This window comes from Rhincodon typus, chromosome 22, assembly GCF_021869965.1.
Source record: "Rhincodon typus isolate 14 chromosome 22, sRhiTyp1.1, whole genome shotgun sequence".
Taxonomy (NCBI): domain Eukaryota; kingdom Metazoa; phylum Chordata; class Chondrichthyes; order Orectolobiformes; family Rhincodontidae; genus Rhincodon; species Rhincodon typus.
This window is the reverse complement of record NC_063353.1, coordinates 28,455,243-28,476,165: the sequence shown is the minus strand read 5'-3', so window position 1 is coordinate 28,476,165 and position 20,923 is coordinate 28,455,243. Positions and strand designations below refer to the sequence as shown.

General features: G+C 39.9%; 1 protein-coding gene across 1 annotated transcript in view; it reads right to left on the bottom strand.

The window, feature by feature from the left end:
• LOC109917966 (gamma-secretase activating protein) overlaps positions 1 to 20,923 on the bottom strand; it is a 92,661-nt gene that overhangs the window by 32,220 nt on the left and 39,518 nt on the right. The window contains exons 13-24 of the mRNA XM_048610535.1: positions 19,940 to 20,017; positions 19,123 to 19,200; positions 15,948 to 16,040; positions 14,035 to 14,252; positions 12,344 to 12,410; positions 10,518 to 10,600; positions 10,351 to 10,410; positions 8,664 to 8,795; positions 6,586 to 6,641; positions 6,300 to 6,331; positions 4,972 to 5,033; positions 2,247 to 2,342 (exon numbers count right to left, since the gene is read on the bottom strand). Coding sequence (XP_048466492.1) covers positions 2,247 to 2,342; positions 4,972 to 5,033; positions 6,300 to 6,331; positions 6,586 to 6,641; positions 8,664 to 8,795; positions 10,351 to 10,410; positions 10,518 to 10,600; positions 12,344 to 12,410; positions 14,035 to 14,252; positions 15,948 to 16,040; positions 19,123 to 19,200; positions 19,940 to 20,017 — 1,055 coding nt within the window. The remainder of the gene's footprint in view (positions 1 to 2,246; positions 2,343 to 4,971; positions 5,034 to 6,299; positions 6,332 to 6,585; positions 6,642 to 8,663; positions 8,796 to 10,350; positions 10,411 to 10,517; positions 10,601 to 12,343; positions 12,411 to 14,034; positions 14,253 to 15,947; positions 16,041 to 19,122; positions 19,201 to 19,939; positions 20,018 to 20,923) is intronic.

The following is a 20,923-nucleotide window of genomic DNA, read 5'->3' as shown; positions in this document are numbered from 1 at the left end:
GTCCTGGGAAGATTTTTGTTTAGATCTGATGCCCAAAATTATCACTTTTCCTCAAGGAATGGAGTGTGCAGTGAACTGTCAACTGTGGTTGTTTGACTTTCAGGTTCCTCATAGACAGAACAAAAACTGAACAAGCTAACCTGTGAACTGCAGGGAAATGACGAAGACTCAACACATATGATCAGTGCTGTGAAGGCACTGAAGTTGAAACTGGGTCTGTTGTCCTCCCAATTAAAAAATGAAAAACACTGCACCACTTCAAGTCTGGAGAAAATACTAGAAAAAAAATGCAAATTCAGAGACAGATGGTTCTATCCAGAAACCTCTGTGCACACCTGAGAAATATTAGAAGAAGCATTTAACAGCCAATTTTAGGAATTAGATGTGATGGAACAAAGTCTTAGGTTTGTCTCAAATTCATTCCTTCAAGTAGATGTTGGTGGTTTGGCAATTCCATTAGGTTTTTGATTTACAAAGCAGCGGAGTTAATGGAGATAATGACTATGAGAAATGATATTGAGCTGTAATCAGACAGTGAGTTTGAGGGACTTTTAAACTGAGATAAATACCAACTCCTATAATCCTGTGCTTTGAAAATGAGAGCTTACTTTGTCTCACGTGCCTCTGTGAGACAGTATTCTTCCAAATGAAGATAATGAAGTCCAAGGATCAGACCCACCTCATGGACACCCATCTGCTGGACTGTATACAACTAGCAGACTCAAACTACAATCTAGACTTCAACGCACTGGCAGATAATGTGTAGTCACTGTTGTCACACTGAGACTTGGTGAGTACAGGACAAAGTGATTAATATATCTGCTAGCTTTTGGATTTGCATGACACCAAAAATGAACTATATTTTCTTAGGTGCTTGCACAAATTCAAAAAAGTGATCTTGTGCTTAAAAAGATTATAGACCACTGCCTCGGTTTATTTTCCCAACCCACTTTAGATAACTCTAATTATGTATCTGTAATTGCCTTTATTTATATTAAGGACACTGGTTTGAAGCCAGAGTTGCTCTCCTTCAAACTGAATTTCAAATTTTACCATATTGTGATCTAGAGGATCCTTAAGTACGAGATCTCATTAATCTGATCTCACTACACATTACTAGATCTAAACTAACTGTTCTTGGGGAGGATTCTGCAATTTATTTTTCTAAGCAACAATTCCTAATGCACTTCAGAAAACAGTTTAGATCACAACATGGTAAAATTTCAAATTCAGTTTGAAGGAGAGCAACTCTGGCTTCAAACCAGTGTCCTTAAACTTAAATAAAGGCATAATTAGAGTTATCTAACGTGGGTTGGGAAAATAAACCGAGGCAGTGGTCTGTAACCTTTTTATGCACGAGATCACTTTCTGAAGAAGGGTCTAGGCCCGAAACGTCTGCTTTCCTGCTCCTCTGATGCTGCTTGACCTGCTGTGTTCATCCAGCTCTATACCTCGTTATCCCACCTCCTTTTCCTTTTTGTTTGTTCTTCTGTAATGTTAATTACCCTTGAATATAGAGATCCCAGTCTTAGCCACCCTGTAGCCATATCTTCTTAATACCTATTAAATCTTATTTCTTTTTATTTGCACTATTGACTCATCTATTATATTACAAATGTTAGGTGCATTCAAATGAAGATCTAAGTGTTGACTTTTTACCACGATAACTTGGAATTGGATGACTAGTCATTCCCTACAATGTAACAGTAGTTGGTATTTTAAATAGCCCCAGTTTATATATCGCTTCTTTCACTCCCATCTTGATGTACCTAGCCCTTATAAATATTTGTTATATACTTGAGTTTTTCCAATCAATATATAGTTGTTTCCATTTCAAATCGATGCTCTATTCAGTCATGTTACAAACTATTCAACGTAGAGAAGCTTCTGTACTTTTAAGGCCCTTCTACAGATTAAGCATAACTGTACCTATTGCATAATATAGCAAAGTTTACAACACAATTGTAACTTAAACTGATGGGAAATGATGCAAATGTAAACATGGCTAGAGCAATTCAGTTTGGGCTAATTTTTGCTGCTTGCATAACCATTTGACACAAGAAAAACAAACTGTTTCACACATGGCAAAAGCCGAGTATGAGCGTACTTTACTTAAACAGATTGCATGGGCTAAAATACCAAACTGTGGCATGGCAGGAAAATAGCCAAGTGTACTATAAGTGATAGTTGTCTAATTAATGTTCAATCAATCACTTTGTGTTAAAAATAAGGAAAGCATCACAAACCAAGTTCACAGCATAGTTGTTAACTATCACGTCAATCTTCTTCTTTCCTATATGTTGAAGATATTTCATAAGGTATTCCTTCAGTTTCTCAACCATCTATAGGAATGAAAGTATTGATCACAATTAAGATTACATTTTTCACTGCAACAAAAACAGTGATAAAATAATCTGCCGTTTTGCAGCCAATACACTGAAGAATTTGACAATGGCCTTTAAATAACAGTAACATTCCTAACCCTTGCAGGAAGCACTTTTGAACAAACTGGGTTTTACAATTATGTATGAGGCTAATGTAACAGTCAAAGATTGTCACTTACACACATTTGCCATGGAAGAGAAGTCATCCTTTCAATCCACTTAAAGGAGTGAAGGAATGAGCAAGTAATGCTGTTTCTGCTCAGAATAAGCAAAGTTCTTACAAAGCTATAGCTGACAACTTTGAAGTTGACACTAATAAAAATGGTTAGTGGTTTTTAGTCAAGCAACTGCCCATTATAAACATGAATATTTTAACTGGTGGGAACTATACTTAATGAATCATGTAATAATTTATCCAATAATGGGGGGGGGGCGCGGTGGTGGGTGGGTACAGTATCAATATGTTGTCCTGTCAGTTGGAATTGACATGTCATTTGTATAATATAAATTCAATTAATAAATCTGAAATTGGAAACTGTTCTTTCTAATGGTGACCAGAAGGACTACAATCAATTGTCAGAAGAACCAGCCTCAGGAGCCAAGGTAAATCAAGGCATGAGAGAGACAATGTTCTTTGGGAACTGGGTTGACCGATCCTTTCTCCCTTTCACCGTCAGACCAGATTATCTGAAGGTGCTAGGAATATGGTTCAGAGGGGCTGGGGCACATACTAAAACTTGGAGAAGCGTATTTCCAAGGTGAAGCAGAAAGTGGGCAGATGGGTTCACTGCTCCCTCTCCATTGTGAGTAAAAACATGGTCATCAAGCGTGAGGTAAACTCTGTTTCTGTATGTGGCGCTGGTCTAGCCCATAGCTAATGCAGTCACCAGAGTTGTCTTTCACTTTATCTGGACATCAAAGATGGACCATCTCTGCAGGGACACAATGTACGAAGCTGTGGGGTGTGGGGTGAGGGGTGGTGGTGGGTGAGGGGAGAGGACGTACCCAACATCACCCTCACCATGATGGCCACCTTCATATGTGGCTGCATCAAGATGTGCGTAGACCCTCAATCCAGAAACACCAAGTGTCACTACATTTTGGCCCCCGTGTTACAAAGGATGGGTGTTGCATCAGGGCTGTGGAACACTCCAAGTACTTGGAGCATGCCATATCACCTGTCTCTCGTACAGGGACTTGCACAGGAAAACACCTTTGACCACAAGTCCATTGGGCAGAGGTCAGCACATAATGTCCGAGACCCTGTGGAAATGGAGAGGATTGATCCCGTTGGCTGGTTCTCTATGCAGACTGCCAAAGTCATTTGGCAAAATGCCTTATCGCCAGAACTTTCCAACAAGCACCAAGACATGGCCTGGCTGGTGGTGAGATCAGCACTACCCATCAGATAGATCCTTCATGCACACCCAGATTCTGTCACCAGATGCTGTCCTCAAAGTAGCTGCAGGGGCAGAGAACACCTCCTTCTGCAATGTGCCAGGAGTACAGGATTTTGGTGTATACATGCAAAAGTCATTAAAAAGGTGGAGAGAGCAGGTAGCAAAGTGTACAGTGTCCTGGGTTATATTAGTCGGGGTACAGAGCACTAAAGCAAAGAGGTTATGGTGAATGCGTACAAGACACTTGTTAGACTTCAGCTGGAGTAATGTGTGCAATTCTCAATGCCACATTACAGGAAGGAACTACATTGGAAACTGCAGAAGAAATGTGCAAAAATGGTTTTGTTTTTATTCACTTGTGGGATGTGGACATCACCAGCTGACCAGCATTTTATTGCCCATCCCAAGTTGCCCTTGAGCAGGTAGTGGTGCGTTGCCACCTTGAACCGCTCAATCCGCCTACTGGAATCACAAGTTAACAGTCTTAAATTACTCAACCACGCTGTAATGCCATAGTAAAAGAAGGGGCTGCAGTTTGAAGTCATGAATTGCAGTCTCTGTAGGTACGGCATATTTCGCCCAGTATAGCAGGTTATGGGTGCCGCAGACAACTAATCAATCTGTGAACATCAATAAGAGTGTGAATCTTACACACTATAAATTTCTTCAATAAAAATATTTTGGCACAATATTTGTAAATCAGATGAGAAGCTTGAGTCAAGAGTATTGTTTTTCCTTCTGTTTCTCATTACTTTCAAGGTAGAAAGTCACTGGGCTAGTAATTCAGAAGGTCAGCTTAATGGTCAGGGACACGAGTTCAAATCCCACCATAGCAGCTGATGAATTTAAATTCAGTTCCTAAATCCGAAATATAAAGCTAGTCTCACTACCAGTGACCATGACAACAAACAATAACTGTTGGAAAAAGCTCAACGTGGTTCAGTGATATCCTCTAGAGATGAAAATCTACCAACTTTACCCAGCCTGGCTTGCACATAACTCCAGGTCCATGACAATATGCTCGACTCTTAACTGCCCTCTGAAATGGCCAAGTAAGTCACCTCAGTTCAAGGGCAATTACGGATGGGCAACAAGTGCTGGTTTTGCCAGCAATGACACATCTCATGAGAATATTTAAAACAATTCCAGCATAATACACAGGATACACCCCCAACTGCGTTCCTTACCAGTCCTATCAGCACCATCTGGTGGCCGTCTTCGTCCTGAAATAAGGGAACAGCTTTCTGTTCTGTTAAAGAAAAGTGAAGTATTCACCAACTTTGAATCAGCCCACACACCTTTTGTTCAATTGAGAAAAATTATTACGATTTCCTAATTAATTGCCTGCAAGGAAAATACTTATTCTTATTCAAATTTCTTCTAGGTTTGCCTACAGGACAAATATTTCATTTGCATGCAAACTCCAAAGGAAAATTTACAAGTGAATCATCACTCAACAATTGAAAGTAATGCATTTGCAATTCAAACTCTAAGCCAGTTAGCTTTATGTCTGTTGTGAGAAAGCATTTAAGTGATTACTACGTTGATTACAGCTGGACACTACAAAAATCTTAACAGAACGCGAATACTGTGTGCAGTTTTGAACTCCATATGTAAAAGGATGGATGTAAATGTATTGGAGACAGTTCAGAGGAGGTTTACTAGATTGATATCTAGGATGAACAGGTTATTTTATGAGGAAACACTAATGAGGTTGAGCTTGTTTTCATTGAAGTTTGGAAGAATGAGGGGTGACTTGATCCTCGAATAGTTTTGACCGGGTGGAAAGGAAATTATGTTTACTCTTGTTGGGGAGTCCAGAAATAGGGCGCATTGTTTTAAAGATTAGGCTTTGATCTTTTAGGACAGATTAGAGGAATTTCTTTTCTGAGATTCACGCCACTTTGGAACAGTCTCTCAGAGGTGGTGGAGACAGTGTCATTGAACATTTTTAAGACAGAGGGAGTGAAATTCTTGTTAGGGAAAAAGGTGATTGGCACAGAAGGGAACATGGAATTTAAAACACAAACAGATCAGCCGCAATCTTACTTCAACAGCAAAGCAGGCTCAAGGGGTCAAATGGTCTGCTTCTGGTCCTAATTCACATGTTTGTATGTTGGTAAGTTGTGTTAAAAATAATGAAGAACACAATGATTATGTATCAACCAAGATTTTATACCCATCATATATAAAATTAGCATCTCAGTTATGTAAAGTTCACCACATTTCTACTAAAAGCTCAAATCAATACTAACTTTATGACTGAGATAGGTAGGTTCTTGATTATCAAGGGGATCAAGAGTTACGGGGAGAAAGCAGGAGAATGGGGTTGAGGAACTTATCAGCCATGAATGAATGGCGGAGCAGACTCAGTGGGCTGAATGGCCTAATTTCTGCTCCTATGTCTTATGGTCTAACTTGAGCCTTCTGAGTAGTTATACTTGAAGTACAGCCCTGAGTCCAATATTAGAGAATATGATTCCTACACAATTAATATCAAACCATATTTTCCTACCTGAGGAACATGTATCCACTTTTGAAAGTATCCTGTACAAATTGAAAAGAACTTCAGCATCTTCAAATAACCAATAGGCTGATAAATAAGATAAAATAATTTGGGGAACGAATTTCAATGGCTACTTTCACTCTCTTTTACCATAACTTCAGTGGAAAATCCAAAAAAAGTGGAAAATTGCCATTTTTCCAGGCTTTCCCTGGTTCTTCTGCTAAATTTACAGTGTAGAGTACTTTGGAAATTAATTCACCATGAATATTCTTTAGAAGTTAGAAAATTAACTTACGTTTTGGCATTTTCTAAAATATTTCTGTAGTGTTGGTTTGCCTTTTCATCCACTTTCTGAAATAATTGAAAAGCCCTATGAGAACTTATATTCAAACTGTTTTTTCCATAGAAACTAAATGTACTATATTTGGGTTATAAGACTTGGACATGCACACAAAACATTGTTTTGAATCCCCAAATCTGGTGAAAGACATTGCGGCTTTGGAGCTGTGCATTTTATACAAGCAAGTATGATAGATAAATTTAGATGGGAAGAGGGGCAAGCAGTTTTCTGGCAGATTTTTAGGGGGCATAGGGATCACAGGCAAAAAGGATGGTCAGAGACAAGGACAGGGATCCTTAGCAACCGTCTCCTTGATCCTTGTGGTCGACTGGAAGACCCTCCAACCAACCCAACAGACAAGGGATTAGCCACTTTTCTCACTTGCCAGGAAGGCAGATTGTCAGGCCAGCGGTGAGTTGAGTTGAGGTAACATCCTTGATTAAAGAGAAGTCCAGAAGATTACCGATAGATCTCACCCAACACTTAACTGCTGAACGGGAGAGAAGAGGAAGCAAATTTATCTCCAGGACCAACTCGCCCAATTATTTGCCTACTTCCAGGAAAGGGATAATCATGCCTGTTGGCTCTGTTTCTCTCTGTCCACGGGTGCTGCCAGACCTGCTGTGATTTTGCAGCATTTTGTGTTCTCTCAGATTTGCTTTTATAATACTTTAAGATTTATTTAAAGTGAACTGCCACCTTCAAGTAACATTCAAAAAGGTCCTAAGTAGTTCAACTAATGTTTGTATTAAAAACTATATTAATTCAGAGAGTCAGTTTGGATTTTATGGAAATGTAATCATGGCTGATAAATCTATTGCAATATAACTGGATGAGTTGATGAAGGGCCAGAGCACGTGATTTATTTGGACCATCAAAAGACTTTCAACAAAGTTCCACAGAAGAGATTGGCATGTAAAATTAAAGTGCATGGAATTGGAGATAAAGTATTGAGATTGCCAGAAAACTTGTTGCCAAACAGTATGCAAAGTAGGAATAAACAGGTCTTTTTCTAAATGGCAGGCAGTGACTAGTGGGGTACACAGGGATCAGTGCTAAACTCCCAGCTATTCACAATATGTATTAAATGTTTTGATGAGGGAACTAAATGTGACATCCTTAAATTTGCAGATGATTCAAAGCTGGGTGGGACAGCGAGTTGTGAGGAGGATGCAGATGTGCCGCAGTGTAATTTGGACAAGGTAAGTGAGTGGGCAAATGCATGGGAAATACAGTACAATGTGGATAAATGTAAGGTTGTCCACTTTGGTAGCAAAAGCAAGAAGGCAGATTATTAGCTAATTAACGATAAGTTGAGAGGGGGAATGTACAACGAGACCTGGGTATCCTCATACACCAATTACTGAAGGTAAGCATACATATGCAGCAGGTGATAAAGGTAAAAGTTGGCCTTCAATGGGGAGAGGATTTGAATAAAAGGGTAACGATGTCTTGCTGCAGTTATACAGGGCTTTGGTGAGACCACACCTGGAACAATGTGCAGTTTTGGTTTCCTTGGAGGAAGAATGGTTTTGCTCCTGAGGAACTACAACGAAGATTTACCAGCCTGAATCCTGGGAAGACAGGACTGATGTATGAGGAGAGGTTGAATCAGTTAGGGTTATATTCGTTGCAGCTCAGAAGAATAAGGTGGGGGTAGGGAGCATCTCAAAGAAATTGGACTGGCAGGGTGTGTGCAAGAAGGATGTTCCTGATGGCAAAGGAACCCAGAACCAGGGCGTCACAGTCTCAGGATAGGGGTAAAACCATTTTGGATTGAGATGAGGAGAAACCTCTTCATCGAGGCAGTGGAAAACACTACCATAGAAAGCGGTTGAGGCCAAAATATTAGATGATTTCAAGAAGGAGTTGTATACAGCACTTGAGGCTAAAGGAATCAAAAAGATATGGGGAAAATCAGGAATAGGCTATTGGGTTAGAAGATCAGTCATACTCAAATGAATGGTGTAGCAGGGTGAATGACCTCCTGCTCCTATTTTCTATCTTTCTATATTTCATCTAAATCATCTTACCATTTCTGAATACAGTCGCGCTTTGATTCTTCTTGAGCTATTATTGTGCCATGGATTATGAAAACATTCTAAATTCGTCACAAATTCCACATTCCTGTTTAGCTCTGCCCAAAACCCTTTAAGATTTTGAATCTGTAAAGAAGATGTATGTGCTTGTTTTAAAACAAAACAAACTGACAAGCAAGCAATAAAATATTGTACAAGGCTCCAGAGCAGGGAGCAAAAAAAAACTTTTATAGTTTCTCAAACAAAGCAAAGAAGTTTCACAAAAACATCAAACAAAACTTGATATTCAGCCAGATAAAAGGATATTAGGGCAGATCATCAAAAGTTTGGCTTAACAGGTTTTAAAAAGGAATCACGTCACATTAGTTTAGCCACAAATAAACGGCATCTGACACTCAACCTGCTAATCTGTACATTTAGCATAATCTGGTTACATTTCAGAAAAGCAAACTGTTTCAGTGTGCCTTGGGGAGGGGAGGAGAGAATTGTCAATGTATTTCACTCAATCACAACATATCACTGTGAGCCAAAGATCATAAAAGAATGGTTAGCTCTAACTAACTTTTTTTAAATGTTGGTCCACAAACCCTATTATTCTGTAATCAGATTAGCTATGATTTTATTGAATGACAGAGCAGGTTGGAGGCCAAGATTGTTACTCCTAAACTATTTCTCATGACGATTTGTATATTTATATTTCAGTCCATTGGAAGAAGTCAGCAATACTGAACACTGAGCTCCAATTCAAACAAACATTCAGTATTTTAGTTTCTAGAGGCTTGGTTCTACACCAAGAAGGCCATCAATAAACACATAGAATTAAGCCCTATATATACACAACACTGCCAAAAAAAAAACAAAAAACAGAAATGAGGTAACCATTTCCAACCGACCCCAGAGTTTAAATACTAGGCGTGAAAACACAACAGCACTTCATCAGAGGCTGCACTGATGATGTTACCCAGCAGGGTAATGAAATAATGAACTAACGAACCAACCACAGCAAACATTCAATAGTCCAGTGGATTTGTCGAAACACTAGATGTGATTTTGCAGGAGGCCCACAGCGATGCCACCCGAACGTTGCAGGAACAGCATCTCATATTTCGCTTGGGAACCCTGCAGCCTAACGGTATCAATGCGGACTTCACAAGCTTCAAAATCTCCCCTCCCACTACCGCATCCCGAAACCAGCCCAGCTCGTACCCGCCTCCCTAAGCCGTCCTCCCACCTATTCACTCCTCCCACCTGAAGCCCTACCCCCATCTCCTACCTATTAGCCTCATTCCACCTCCTTAACCTGTCCGTCCTCCCTGGACCCACCTATCCCCTCCCTAACTCCCCACCTACACTCACCTTTACAGGCTCCAACCCTGCCTCCTTGACCTGTCTGTCTCCTCTCCACCTATCTTCTCCTAAATCCATCTTCTATCCGCCTCCCCCTTTCTCCCTATTTATTTCAAAATCCCCTTCCCCTCCCCCATTTCTGAAGAAGGGTCCAGACCCGAAACGTCAGCTTTCCTGCTCCTCTGATGCTGCTTGGCCTGCTGTGTTCAGCTCTACACCTTGTTATCTCAGATTCTCCACCATCGGCAGTTCCTACTATCTCTGAAAGTAACGTTTGTAGTTTTATTATGAACAGTTAAATATATAAATCTAAAACTAGATTGTATAGCCTTACCGTATCCTTAAAAACAGATAGAGAAATAATTTCTGTACGGCAGGTCACTCCTGGAATTTCCTATGGAGGAGAACAGAAAGAATAGTTAGTTTTCTATATTTAGACAGAACAAAATTATACTTCTAAATATCCAAAACATATTTTATTATGTACAAGATTAATCTTACCCCATCCCAGTTAACTAAGGATGAGTATGGTAGCAGTTTGTCCACAATCTTTGCTTCTGAGATTGCTTTCTTGTACAAAGTACCTGAAACAAATGCATTTTGAAGAGGAAATGCAAAGAAATTGTACGACAGAGAACCAAAATTTGTGAAACTTTAGAGAAAATTAACGAAGTATTAAGTTTTTTTTTTCCCCTGGACTGCAGCACTATTGATCTTTGTATAAATACTAGAATGTTAAGTAACACTAGAAACGTAACTAGTCATCGATTATTGTGGTCCATTTTGGCAAACTCCATGTGCTTTGTCATACTTAAGGGAAAGTATTGATCCAGAGTGATGCTAAACTGATTATGTCCTTGACTCAATATTTAATACAGAAGTTAAGATCAGGCTTTTGTCAGATGAAAGTGAATAATAATCAAGTTAAATAACAATGGATCAAGCATGCTTATTAGATTGGAAGTAGCTTTCAAACAGGTGAAAGACCATAGGTTGGATTTTTCATGGCCCATGTTGGCAGGCCTGGGCAGACTTAATAGTGGTACAGAAATCCCTGTATAACATATTCCCACCTTTGTGGCACTGCACAGGGATCAGTATGATGGCAGGATAGCTCGTCCACCTGGCTGCAGCAGGTAAACAATTAAAGGTACTCTCCCAATGTTAACCTTTGCACCAGGAGCCCTCCTATGAAATAGTAATGGCTTTCCAAATGCAGGTCTGGTAGAGATCAAAGCCAGAGGTTCCATTCGCGTGGGAAGTACCACTCCAAAAAATGGGTCATGACAGCAACAACATCCATTGCTGTGGGGCATTTCCCCTCATGCCAGATGACATAGACTCTTCAGGCAACTTTATTTATTCCATTTGTGGCTGACAATCAGGGAAGCTTTTTTTCTGATGAAGGGTCTAGGCCCGAAACGTCAGCCTCTCTGCTCCTATGATGCTGCTTGGCCTGCTGTGTTCATCCAGCCCTGCACCTTGTTGTCTCGGATTCTCCAGCATCTGCAGTTCCTACTATCTCTGATTCAACGCTCCCATGCACTTCCCTACATACTTCACATCTGTGCACTCTATGTTGAGGCTCCAATTCCTTCTGGCCATATAGACGCAGGGGCTTGACTACCACTTTCAGTTGGCTGGGCCACTGGGGAGGTGGCATGGAATTTACACCCTCCTCCAAACTTACCCGGAGTCTTAGTACCAGCATTCATGGATTCCCAACACTTTTTCCAGCCATGGGATTAAGAATGCTAAATGGAAATCCTACGCTACGTCGCTCTCAGAATGTATTTTAAATTTTCTTTCATTTCAATTGGGTAATAATAGGACCTTGAAGAGTAACTGGGTTCTTCTGGGCAGTGGAATGTTCTCCTCAACTGTATGTAAAGGAGTAGTTAAATATTCACATGACTGCCCACTAGTATGTCTATGGACTACATGCATTCTGTTCTTTGTCACTGTTTCAGCTTACTTTTGTTTTACTCTAATAAGAAAGTGTGACTGTGTATGAATCTGTCATATAAAGAATAAAAGGAAAGTGTGCACATCTGTCCAGCATAACATACCTACCTGCATTTACAGGTATTAGAAAATTACATGTTTTAGAAGTCACATATCACAGAACAATTGATCAGAGGGCTTCACAGTAGCTTTGTTTTTCAGTCAATCTGCTTTATATCATAATCAGATATTTTAAACAAAACAAAATCAAAGAGCAAATTACAATCCGACAATCTCTCAAAACTCAAAAAAGGTGAGAAGACATTACATTTTAGTACCAAAATATCAATCCTTAGTATTTACTCTGAAATGAACATTCTCACCACAGATGAACTCCTGGATAAGATCAATAGAGCCAGAAACAGGCAATCCACACATCCAGTGAATAATCTGTTGGGAGGAAAAATAAAGAGAGAAGGCAAATTTTCCAACTTTTATTTTCCTAACAGAATATTAAATGGCAAAGTGCTCTAAGATATCCCTTATTTGTGCTTTGTTTGCCGTCTATACAATATATAATTTTTAAAATTTCTTCTCTAACTATAAAAAATTGATCACAGAAGTAAACACAGAACAATATATTCACACTTCTTGAAGGATTGTTTCTGCAGTTTTGAAAGGTTTCTGACTGTGAAATTATATTTAATCCATAATATGTTATGCATCAGTATGTAAATGGGTGTCAATACACTTCTTAATTATATGAGAATCTATTTTCAGCCTGCTTGTTGATTGTTTCTCTCTTTACAAAAATAAAACTAAGCAATTAGTACTTTCAATACATTTATAAAATCTAGACTTTGAGTTGTGAAATCTCAGGATTGTCTGGTACGGAAAGGAGGAGAGGGAACTTGTCTGGGGCTGGGGCATTGTATGAAAATTTATGCCTTGAAAACTATATGAAGGTAGATTAGGGGGAGCAGGTTTTCTATATACATGGAGAAAAAAATCAATCCGTATTATATATTTGCAATTGTGTGTGCGTTCTTTTACAAATATTAGCTTCAGAGTTCAAGAATAGCTGGGACTCTGTCAGGACATTTCATTGGTCTAGATGGTGTCCAGGTAGCATTTTTTCATAGAATGTAGAAAATTGAAATTATAAGAGGATTGAATGATGTATTTTGTTGTTTGATATTCACCAAGAGAGAAAATAATCAGAAAGAATCAGAAAAAAGTGCAAAGTGCAACGCAGGAGGCTATTCAACCTCTTTGTGGGTTGAATTCTCTCTGTCTTGCAGAAGCAGGCTTTAAGGCAGGATTGGGCACAAAAATGAAAATCAGAATGGGTTTGGGAGATGACACTTCTTGGTGGACAATTATAGATGATGGCAGCAGCCACCCACCAATAGTTACCTATTAAGATGCCCAGAAGGAGAAGAAGGAGCATTCATTGGCATGTTCCTAGCTTCAGAGTGGAGTTCAGCAATTCCTTGGAAGCAGCCTCCCGGCAGGAGTTGAAGTGAAGGACATCACAGAACAATCGGCAGGGAAGGTCACACCAGCTGCTAAATGATTTGTTTCAAAGAGATGCCCCTCCATTCTGAGGAGCCTGTGGGCTTCAGTCTTCAGCAGGTTTGATATTTGTTGTTTGCCCGAGGATACTCCTACCTTGATGCACATGGGTGCTTTTCTTGCTGGCCGAGCAGCATCCACCTCACCATGTAGTTAAAAATACAATACTAAATACTGGTTTAATATTGCCATACTCCCAGAGGATGCCTCTTCATAACCTTTGGATGGCTATCCACCCGCTAAATCTGGCTTCCACCTGGCTGTGCATCCTTCCTACATACCACAGTACATGTTGCATAAACCACTCACCTGCTCAAACTTCATTTGGTTAAAAGCTAAGGGATACTACAATCAATTTGTAAACTAACAAATACAACACAATTTTCAAATAATATTCAATGTTATTAAACAGTGCAGCATCTCATACTGTATCTCAAAAGATACTAAGTTGAGTAATGCAGGATACATAACGGATTATATTAATACTTTAGTCCAGTACCTGTGCTTCTGTTTCTGAGTTGTTCTGGAGATACAAGACTGCACAATGCATTGCTGCAAGTTGATGACAATCCAGTTTATTGTCATGCATGAATGACATCAATAACTTTGGGTCGAGATCAGCTTTATACATTTTCCCGAACTGATAGTCCAGCAGTAAATCAGACAATGACAATATATGGTGTTGCTGATTCCAGGGGCTCACTTTGGCATCCTTCCCTAGCAAACAGATAGCTTACTTTGTTTATTTAATAAATTTATTTATTAACATAGGAACAAGAATGTCCCCTCTGCTCTCAAGCCCATTTTGCCAAATAGATTAAGACACCTCAACTGCATTTCCTGCATTTGGTCTACTTTTGCCTGAGCTAACAAAAAATCTATCAACCTCAAGAAAGCTCCAAGTGACCCAGCACCTGTAGACTCTGGTCAGCAAGGTGGGGAGTGCCGGGAAAGTGAAGAGTTTGGTTTTTTTTTCATACAAAGGGTAGTACAAAACATTTCTCAAATTAGTTCATGAATGATCTGGGTCTAGTTTGAGGATTGTTCATTCTTCGTCTTATTCATGCCTTTTCCATCCATTGCCATCTCCTCTTTCTCCAGACCAACCGGATTCTCAAATTACCTAACCAAATCATTTTTTTTTTTTTTTTTTTTTAAAAAAGAACTACAATCAGGTCACTGCTGAAATTCAAAAACTAAAACCTGAACCCTGCCTTATGTTAACTAAACATCACTAACCGATCATTAAATTATTTCCTGCCAAATACATTTCCCACCTGGAGGTCAACGGAAACTCAAAAGTCACCTTATTTAACTTAAAAATATCAACCACATTTTAAATGCTAAGATGAGCTTCATCTTTTGTGAGTACTGTATTTTAAAAAGAGTGAATTTTGGATATAATTTACTTTGAATTACTTGAATTTGGACAAATAATACTGCTAAAAAAAGGATATATTTTCCCAAATCAAGTACTTACAAAGAACACTACCATAGGAATAGCAGCTTAACTTCACTGCTTCAACAATCTCAAAAAAGAATATATAAAAAAGTTTCAATATTAGTAAACACCAACATCACTGCTACAATGTTTCAAAAGTGATGTTATTTAACCCAAGAAACATTCAATATGTCCATAACATAATACAATTTTTAAAAATTGTGCCAGGTTCAATTCTTTTCTGAGATGCCCTCACCAGTCTGGATGTTTCAACTATTCCTAGGGTTTTCTGGTTATTTCCTCCATGCCCCAGCATTTTTTTTTTAAATTCATTCACAGGATGAGGGCATCACTGGCTCGGCAGCATTTATTGCCCATCCCTAATTGCCCAGAGGGCAGTTAAAAGTCAACCACATTGCTGTGGGTCTGCAGTCACATGTAGGCCAGACGAGGTAAGGATGGCAGTTTCCTTCCCTAAAAGGACATTAGTGAACCAGATGGGTTTTTCCAACAATTGACAACGGATTCGTGGTCATCATTAGACCGTTAATTCCAGACATTTATTGAATTCAAATTCCACCATCTGCCATGGCAGGATTCAAACCCGGGTCCCCAGACCATTATCTGAGTCTCTGGATTAACAGTCCAGCGATAGTACCACTAACCCATCGCCTCTCCAAGATAAATCATTATTAGCTAAGGGAGCTGAAAAAAGAGACTCCTCCACTGCAGACAAATTTCAAAACAAAAAGTGTAACCTATTAATCACCAAGAGGTCCTGCATGCGCAACTCAAAGGAAACTTGCTGACCTGAATCAAATAATACCTATCACTCTCCATATGACAGATTTCAAAATCCTCTCACTCTGCAGCCAAACCATCTGTCACCTAAAAAAGCACCTGTTGAGAGACTGTTTTAAGTCATAAAAATTCATACCAAGGCATACTCAGAATATGTTAAACATTCTTACCTGACAGAAATAAACTATGACAAGCCAAATTAGGATGCTGTGTATTGATGAGGTGTAAAAAATATCCAGGCATGTAAACAGCTACATAATAACCTGTAAAGAAATTAAATCAATTTTAATAATTTGACAGGGTTATTTCAATTTACAACTTGTACTAAGATAAAATGTTCAGAGTTCAATTTTTATAGCATACTCAGTTACAACTGCTACAATTTGTTCAAACAATTGGAAAGCCAAAATCAAAAACATTTCCCTAAACCAAAACAAATTAAAAGAATGCATTTCCTTTTGACCTAAGTGGACAGAAGTATGAAGGTATTTGGTCATTTGAAATTTGAATTAATTGTAATAGAATCTAGATGCCAGAGCCAAAATTTAACCAAACCTGGAACCATTTTATTCTGTCTGCTGCTAATGAAATTTTGTTACTTCTTCTAGAATTGGGCTCTTTAATAGCAGTGTGAAACCAGCAATTTACAGATTATTTTATACAGATATTCTGCATCAGATTTTATTTAGATGATTGATATAACAAGGACTAGCATTACAATGGACATCTTAAAATGCATCATTAAAAGATTTAGGACAGACGTCATTTCTTAGCTTTAAGATGCTGAAGGTATTCTTGACAACCCATGACACACAAATCTCTTGTTGTAGCACTAATGCTGTTTAGGCACATTTAAAAAGGAATAATTATTGATGGTAGCAGGCTTTATCATCTTCACAAAAAATGGACAGGGAAGGCAGTGTTTCAAAATAAACACTTCATGACAATTTCCAGCACATCTAGTACGGAGATTCAGAATGTTCAGCTTGTTGCTACACAGTCTATGCTTTGCTGAAAGGGAAGATCTTCTGGTTGGGAGAAAAGGGTGTCTTGTGAGAGTGCAAAAACCAATGTGGCTGCCACGGATTACATCTCAACTGTGGGTAACTGAAAAACCCCTTCTCTGCTCGCTTTCTGTAATGTCTGTGAAGTTAGTCAGCTTCCTGGTAAATGCAAGCCCATGGTACAGAATGGCTAATATTAGACACGCAAATGGCTGCCTGAAAAAAGCCTGTGCCATAGATATTGAATGTAGTGAACTGTTCTTAGTCGAAGAGAGTACAGGTTGATAAGCATGACTATGGTCCCCCCTACAGTAAGTGATAGGCATGTCTTAAACATAGAACATACAACAATACAGCACAGCACAGGCCCTTCGGCCCATGATGTTGTGCCGATCTATTATCCTACTAAGATCAATCTACCCTGCATACCCTACATTTCACTATCCTCCATGTGCCTATCCAAGAGTCGCTTATTCCACACGCCCACCACTCTCTGTGTAAAGAACCTACCTCTGACATCTCCCCTATACCTTCCTCCAATCACCTTAAAAGTATGCCCCCTCGTAATTGTCATTTCCACCCTGGGAAAAAGTCTCTGACTATCCACTCTATCTATGCCTCTCATCACCTTGTAAACCTCTATCAAGTCACCTCTCATCCTTCTTCGCTCCAAAGAGAAAAGCCCTAGCTCCCTCAACCTTTCCTCATAAGACCTGCCCTCCCGTCCAGGCAGCATCCTGGTAAATCTCCTCTGCACCCTCTCTAAAGCTTTCACATCTTTCCTATAATGAGGTGACCAGAACTGAACACAATATTCCAAGTGTGGTCTAACCAGAGTTTTAGAGAGCTGCAGCATAACCTCACGGCTCTTAAACTCAATTCCCCTGCCAAAGAAAGCCAACACACTATACGCCTTTTTTACAACCCTATCAACTTGGTTACCAACTTTGAGGGATCTATGGACATGGACCCCAAGATCCCTCTGTTCCTCCACACTACCTTATTATATCTTTGGTCAAGTCACCTTATGTACATGCCATCTGTATGTTGTAATATAGAAGTAATAAAAACCAAAAGAACTGCGGATGCTGTAAATCAGGAACAAAAAGTTGCTGGAAAAGCTCAGCAGGTCTGGCAGCATCTGTGAAGGAGAAAAAATCAGAGTTAATGTTTTGAGTCTGGTGACCCTTTCTCAGAACTGATGGTGGCTGGGAAAACGTCAGTTTATATGCAGAAAATAGGGAGGTGGGTGGGGTAGGGAGTAAACGATTGGATAGAGCCCAAAAGAGAGAGAAAGACAGTTGGACAGACAAAGGAGTTGCTGACGATCAGGCTGGGGGGGGTGAATAGTTGTTAATGGGGACTGTTAGTGAGGGTGTGTAATGGCAGGCTATGTGGTAACAAAGCCTAGTGTGTGGGGTAGGGGGCTGGGACATGGGAGAGTTTAGGCCCTAAAATTATTGAACTCAATATTGAGTCCAGAGGGCTGTAGGGTCCCCAAGTGGAAAATGAGGAGTTGTTACCCCAGCTTGCATTGGGCTTCACTGGAACACTGCGGCAAGCCAGAGACAGAGATGTTGGCCAGGGAGCAGGGTGGTGCGTTGAAGTAGCAGGCAAACAGGTAGTTCAGGGTCTTTTTTGCGAGCAGAACGTAGATGTTCTGCAAAGCGGTCGCCAAGTGTACGCTTCATTTCCCCAATGTAGAGGAGACCACATTGTGAGCAGCGAATGCAGTAGACTAGATTCTGGGAAGTGCAGGTGAAGTGTTGCTTCACCTGGAAGGTCTGTTTGGGCCCTTGGATACTGGGGAGGGAGGAGGTAAATGCACAGGTGTTGTACCTTCGCCGGTTACAGGGGAAGGTGCCGTAGGGCTGTGGGGAGGTGCTGGGGGTGAAGGAAGTGTGGACCAGGGTGAGCCGGAGGGAATGGTCCCTGCGGAAGGCAGACAAGGCAGGGGAGGGGAGGGGAATGTGTGTCTGGCGGTGGCATCTTGCTGGAGGTGGCGGAAATGGCGTAATAGAAGTAATGTTGGATTGATCCTACTAACTACATGTATGGCCAGTATAAAAGCAAAAATGTTCTCTCTGAAATAATTAAATGAGGCTTATTGCAACTCTATGCAGATTTTGAGAATAGCTGATGGGAATTAGGTCTGAAGGGGCAAAAGAACTAGGACATACAATCTCATTTTATAAAATTTACCGAAATGGCTTTTAATATTCTTGCCATAAAAAAATGCTTGCCCTAATTAGACATTAGAAATACACCAGGAATAGTGAGAAAATTCATCCCTATGTTTTAATTTAAAGTACATGATTTACATTATATACCATCAGCTTACCAATGTTAATGAAAGTTGGTTTACTTGTAAGGTAATGATCAGATTCCTCCAAAGAAACAATAAATGTTTTCTTCCAACCTGCAAAAAAAGTAAATGAAATGAAAATACAATCAGTTCTGCATTGTAGCGCTCCAGCTCCAATTTGTTGCACAATGTGAAACTGAACAAACTGTATAAAATTGTAATTTCCTTCCTGGAGTTTTGTTTTTAGTATTATAGCCCTGGCAAGTAGAAATAAAAAGGCTTCAACTTAACTTGAACATTGTAAAGATGGAGCAAAGTCAATGCAACATTTGCCTCCACGCTTAATTAAATATCGGATCTTCCAATATTGTGTGCTTTGGGCCAGTTTTCTCGGTGAAGTAGTACTTTAAAGCAAGACAAACAGGTGGTCAATACAGTGTGGAGCTGCAGGAACACAGCAGGTCAGGCAGCATCAGAGGAGCAGGAAAAAAAATCGACATTTCGTGTTTACCTCCATCGGTCTTCATGAAGAATGTAAACCCAAAACATCAATTTTTTTCCTGCACCTCTGATGCTGCCTGACCTGCTGTATTTCTCCAGCTCCGCACTGTATTGGCTCTGACTCCAGCATCTGCAGTTTTTGCTATCTCCTAGACAAATAGGTGGGCCTGCTTTAAGAGGGCATCCTGCAGGCAGAGAGTACAGCACCTATGCAGGCAGTTACTAAAATCTGATTTAGTCTGTCCTGGCATTCCAAAAGCCAAGAAAAAGACTGGTTAAGTGTATTTTGACACAAGGAAGGGTGAATTTTAGGCAAAGAGAAAGGGCAAAAAGAAATGAAAATCAAATTTACCGTAATGCAGAAGAATCACTGAATAAGTGAATTCTCCCAAATTTTGCACAGGATGACTGTAACATACTGACATGGTACCTGCAACAGCAACAACAAATGAGAAATTATAAAATCATGCACAAAATCAAGGGGCCAAAGCATAACATATATAATAAAGTACCTTTAACCAAGTAAAATATGCCAGAGCTCTGGATAGTTATGATACAAAATTTGAAAAGTGACATTTGTTCAGGTGTTTAAAAGTTAAAATGATAAGTCTTAAAAGGGGCAACATTGAAAGATGAAAGAGAGTTGGCAAAATGGAAAGGCTAAAGAAGAGATTCTAGAAATTACAGCTTTCGCAGCTGATAGCATGGCCGTTAATGGTGAGGTGATTCAACTTGGAGATGGTCAATAGGAATTGGAGGGTGCTGATATCTTAAGAGGGCTGTATGTTAGAGGTGTTATACCTCATGGTGGAGGAAACAAGTTTTCACCCAGAGGGTGGTGGGAATTTGGAATTCACTGCCTACAAGCATGGTAGAGGCAGAACCCTCAGAACATTTAAGACACATTTAGGTGGGCACTTGCAGTACCAAGGCATCCAAAGCTATGGAGCAAGTTCTGGAAAAGAGGATTAGAAAAGTTAGGTGGTTGTTTTGATTGGCACAGATTTGATCAGCTGAGGAGCCTTTTTCTATGCTGTAGATCTCTATGACACTATGTGGAAAAAGAAAGGTCTCATCCTTGGTTAATGCAAGGTTTAGACAGGGCTTGCGGAATATCATATCTACCAACTGTTGGGAAAGGATGTTAGGACCCTGTAGCAATCTTGTGGTGTCATGGAGGTGCTCATCTTTGGGCAAAGAGAGTGTTGGTGGACTTAAAAGGAAGAAGAGTGAAAACAGAGAGCTGGCCAGAAGCCGAGATTATAGCCATGGGAATGGCAGAAACACACGCAGAGAACCATGTGGAGTAGGTCGACTAGCATTGGGTGACAGAATT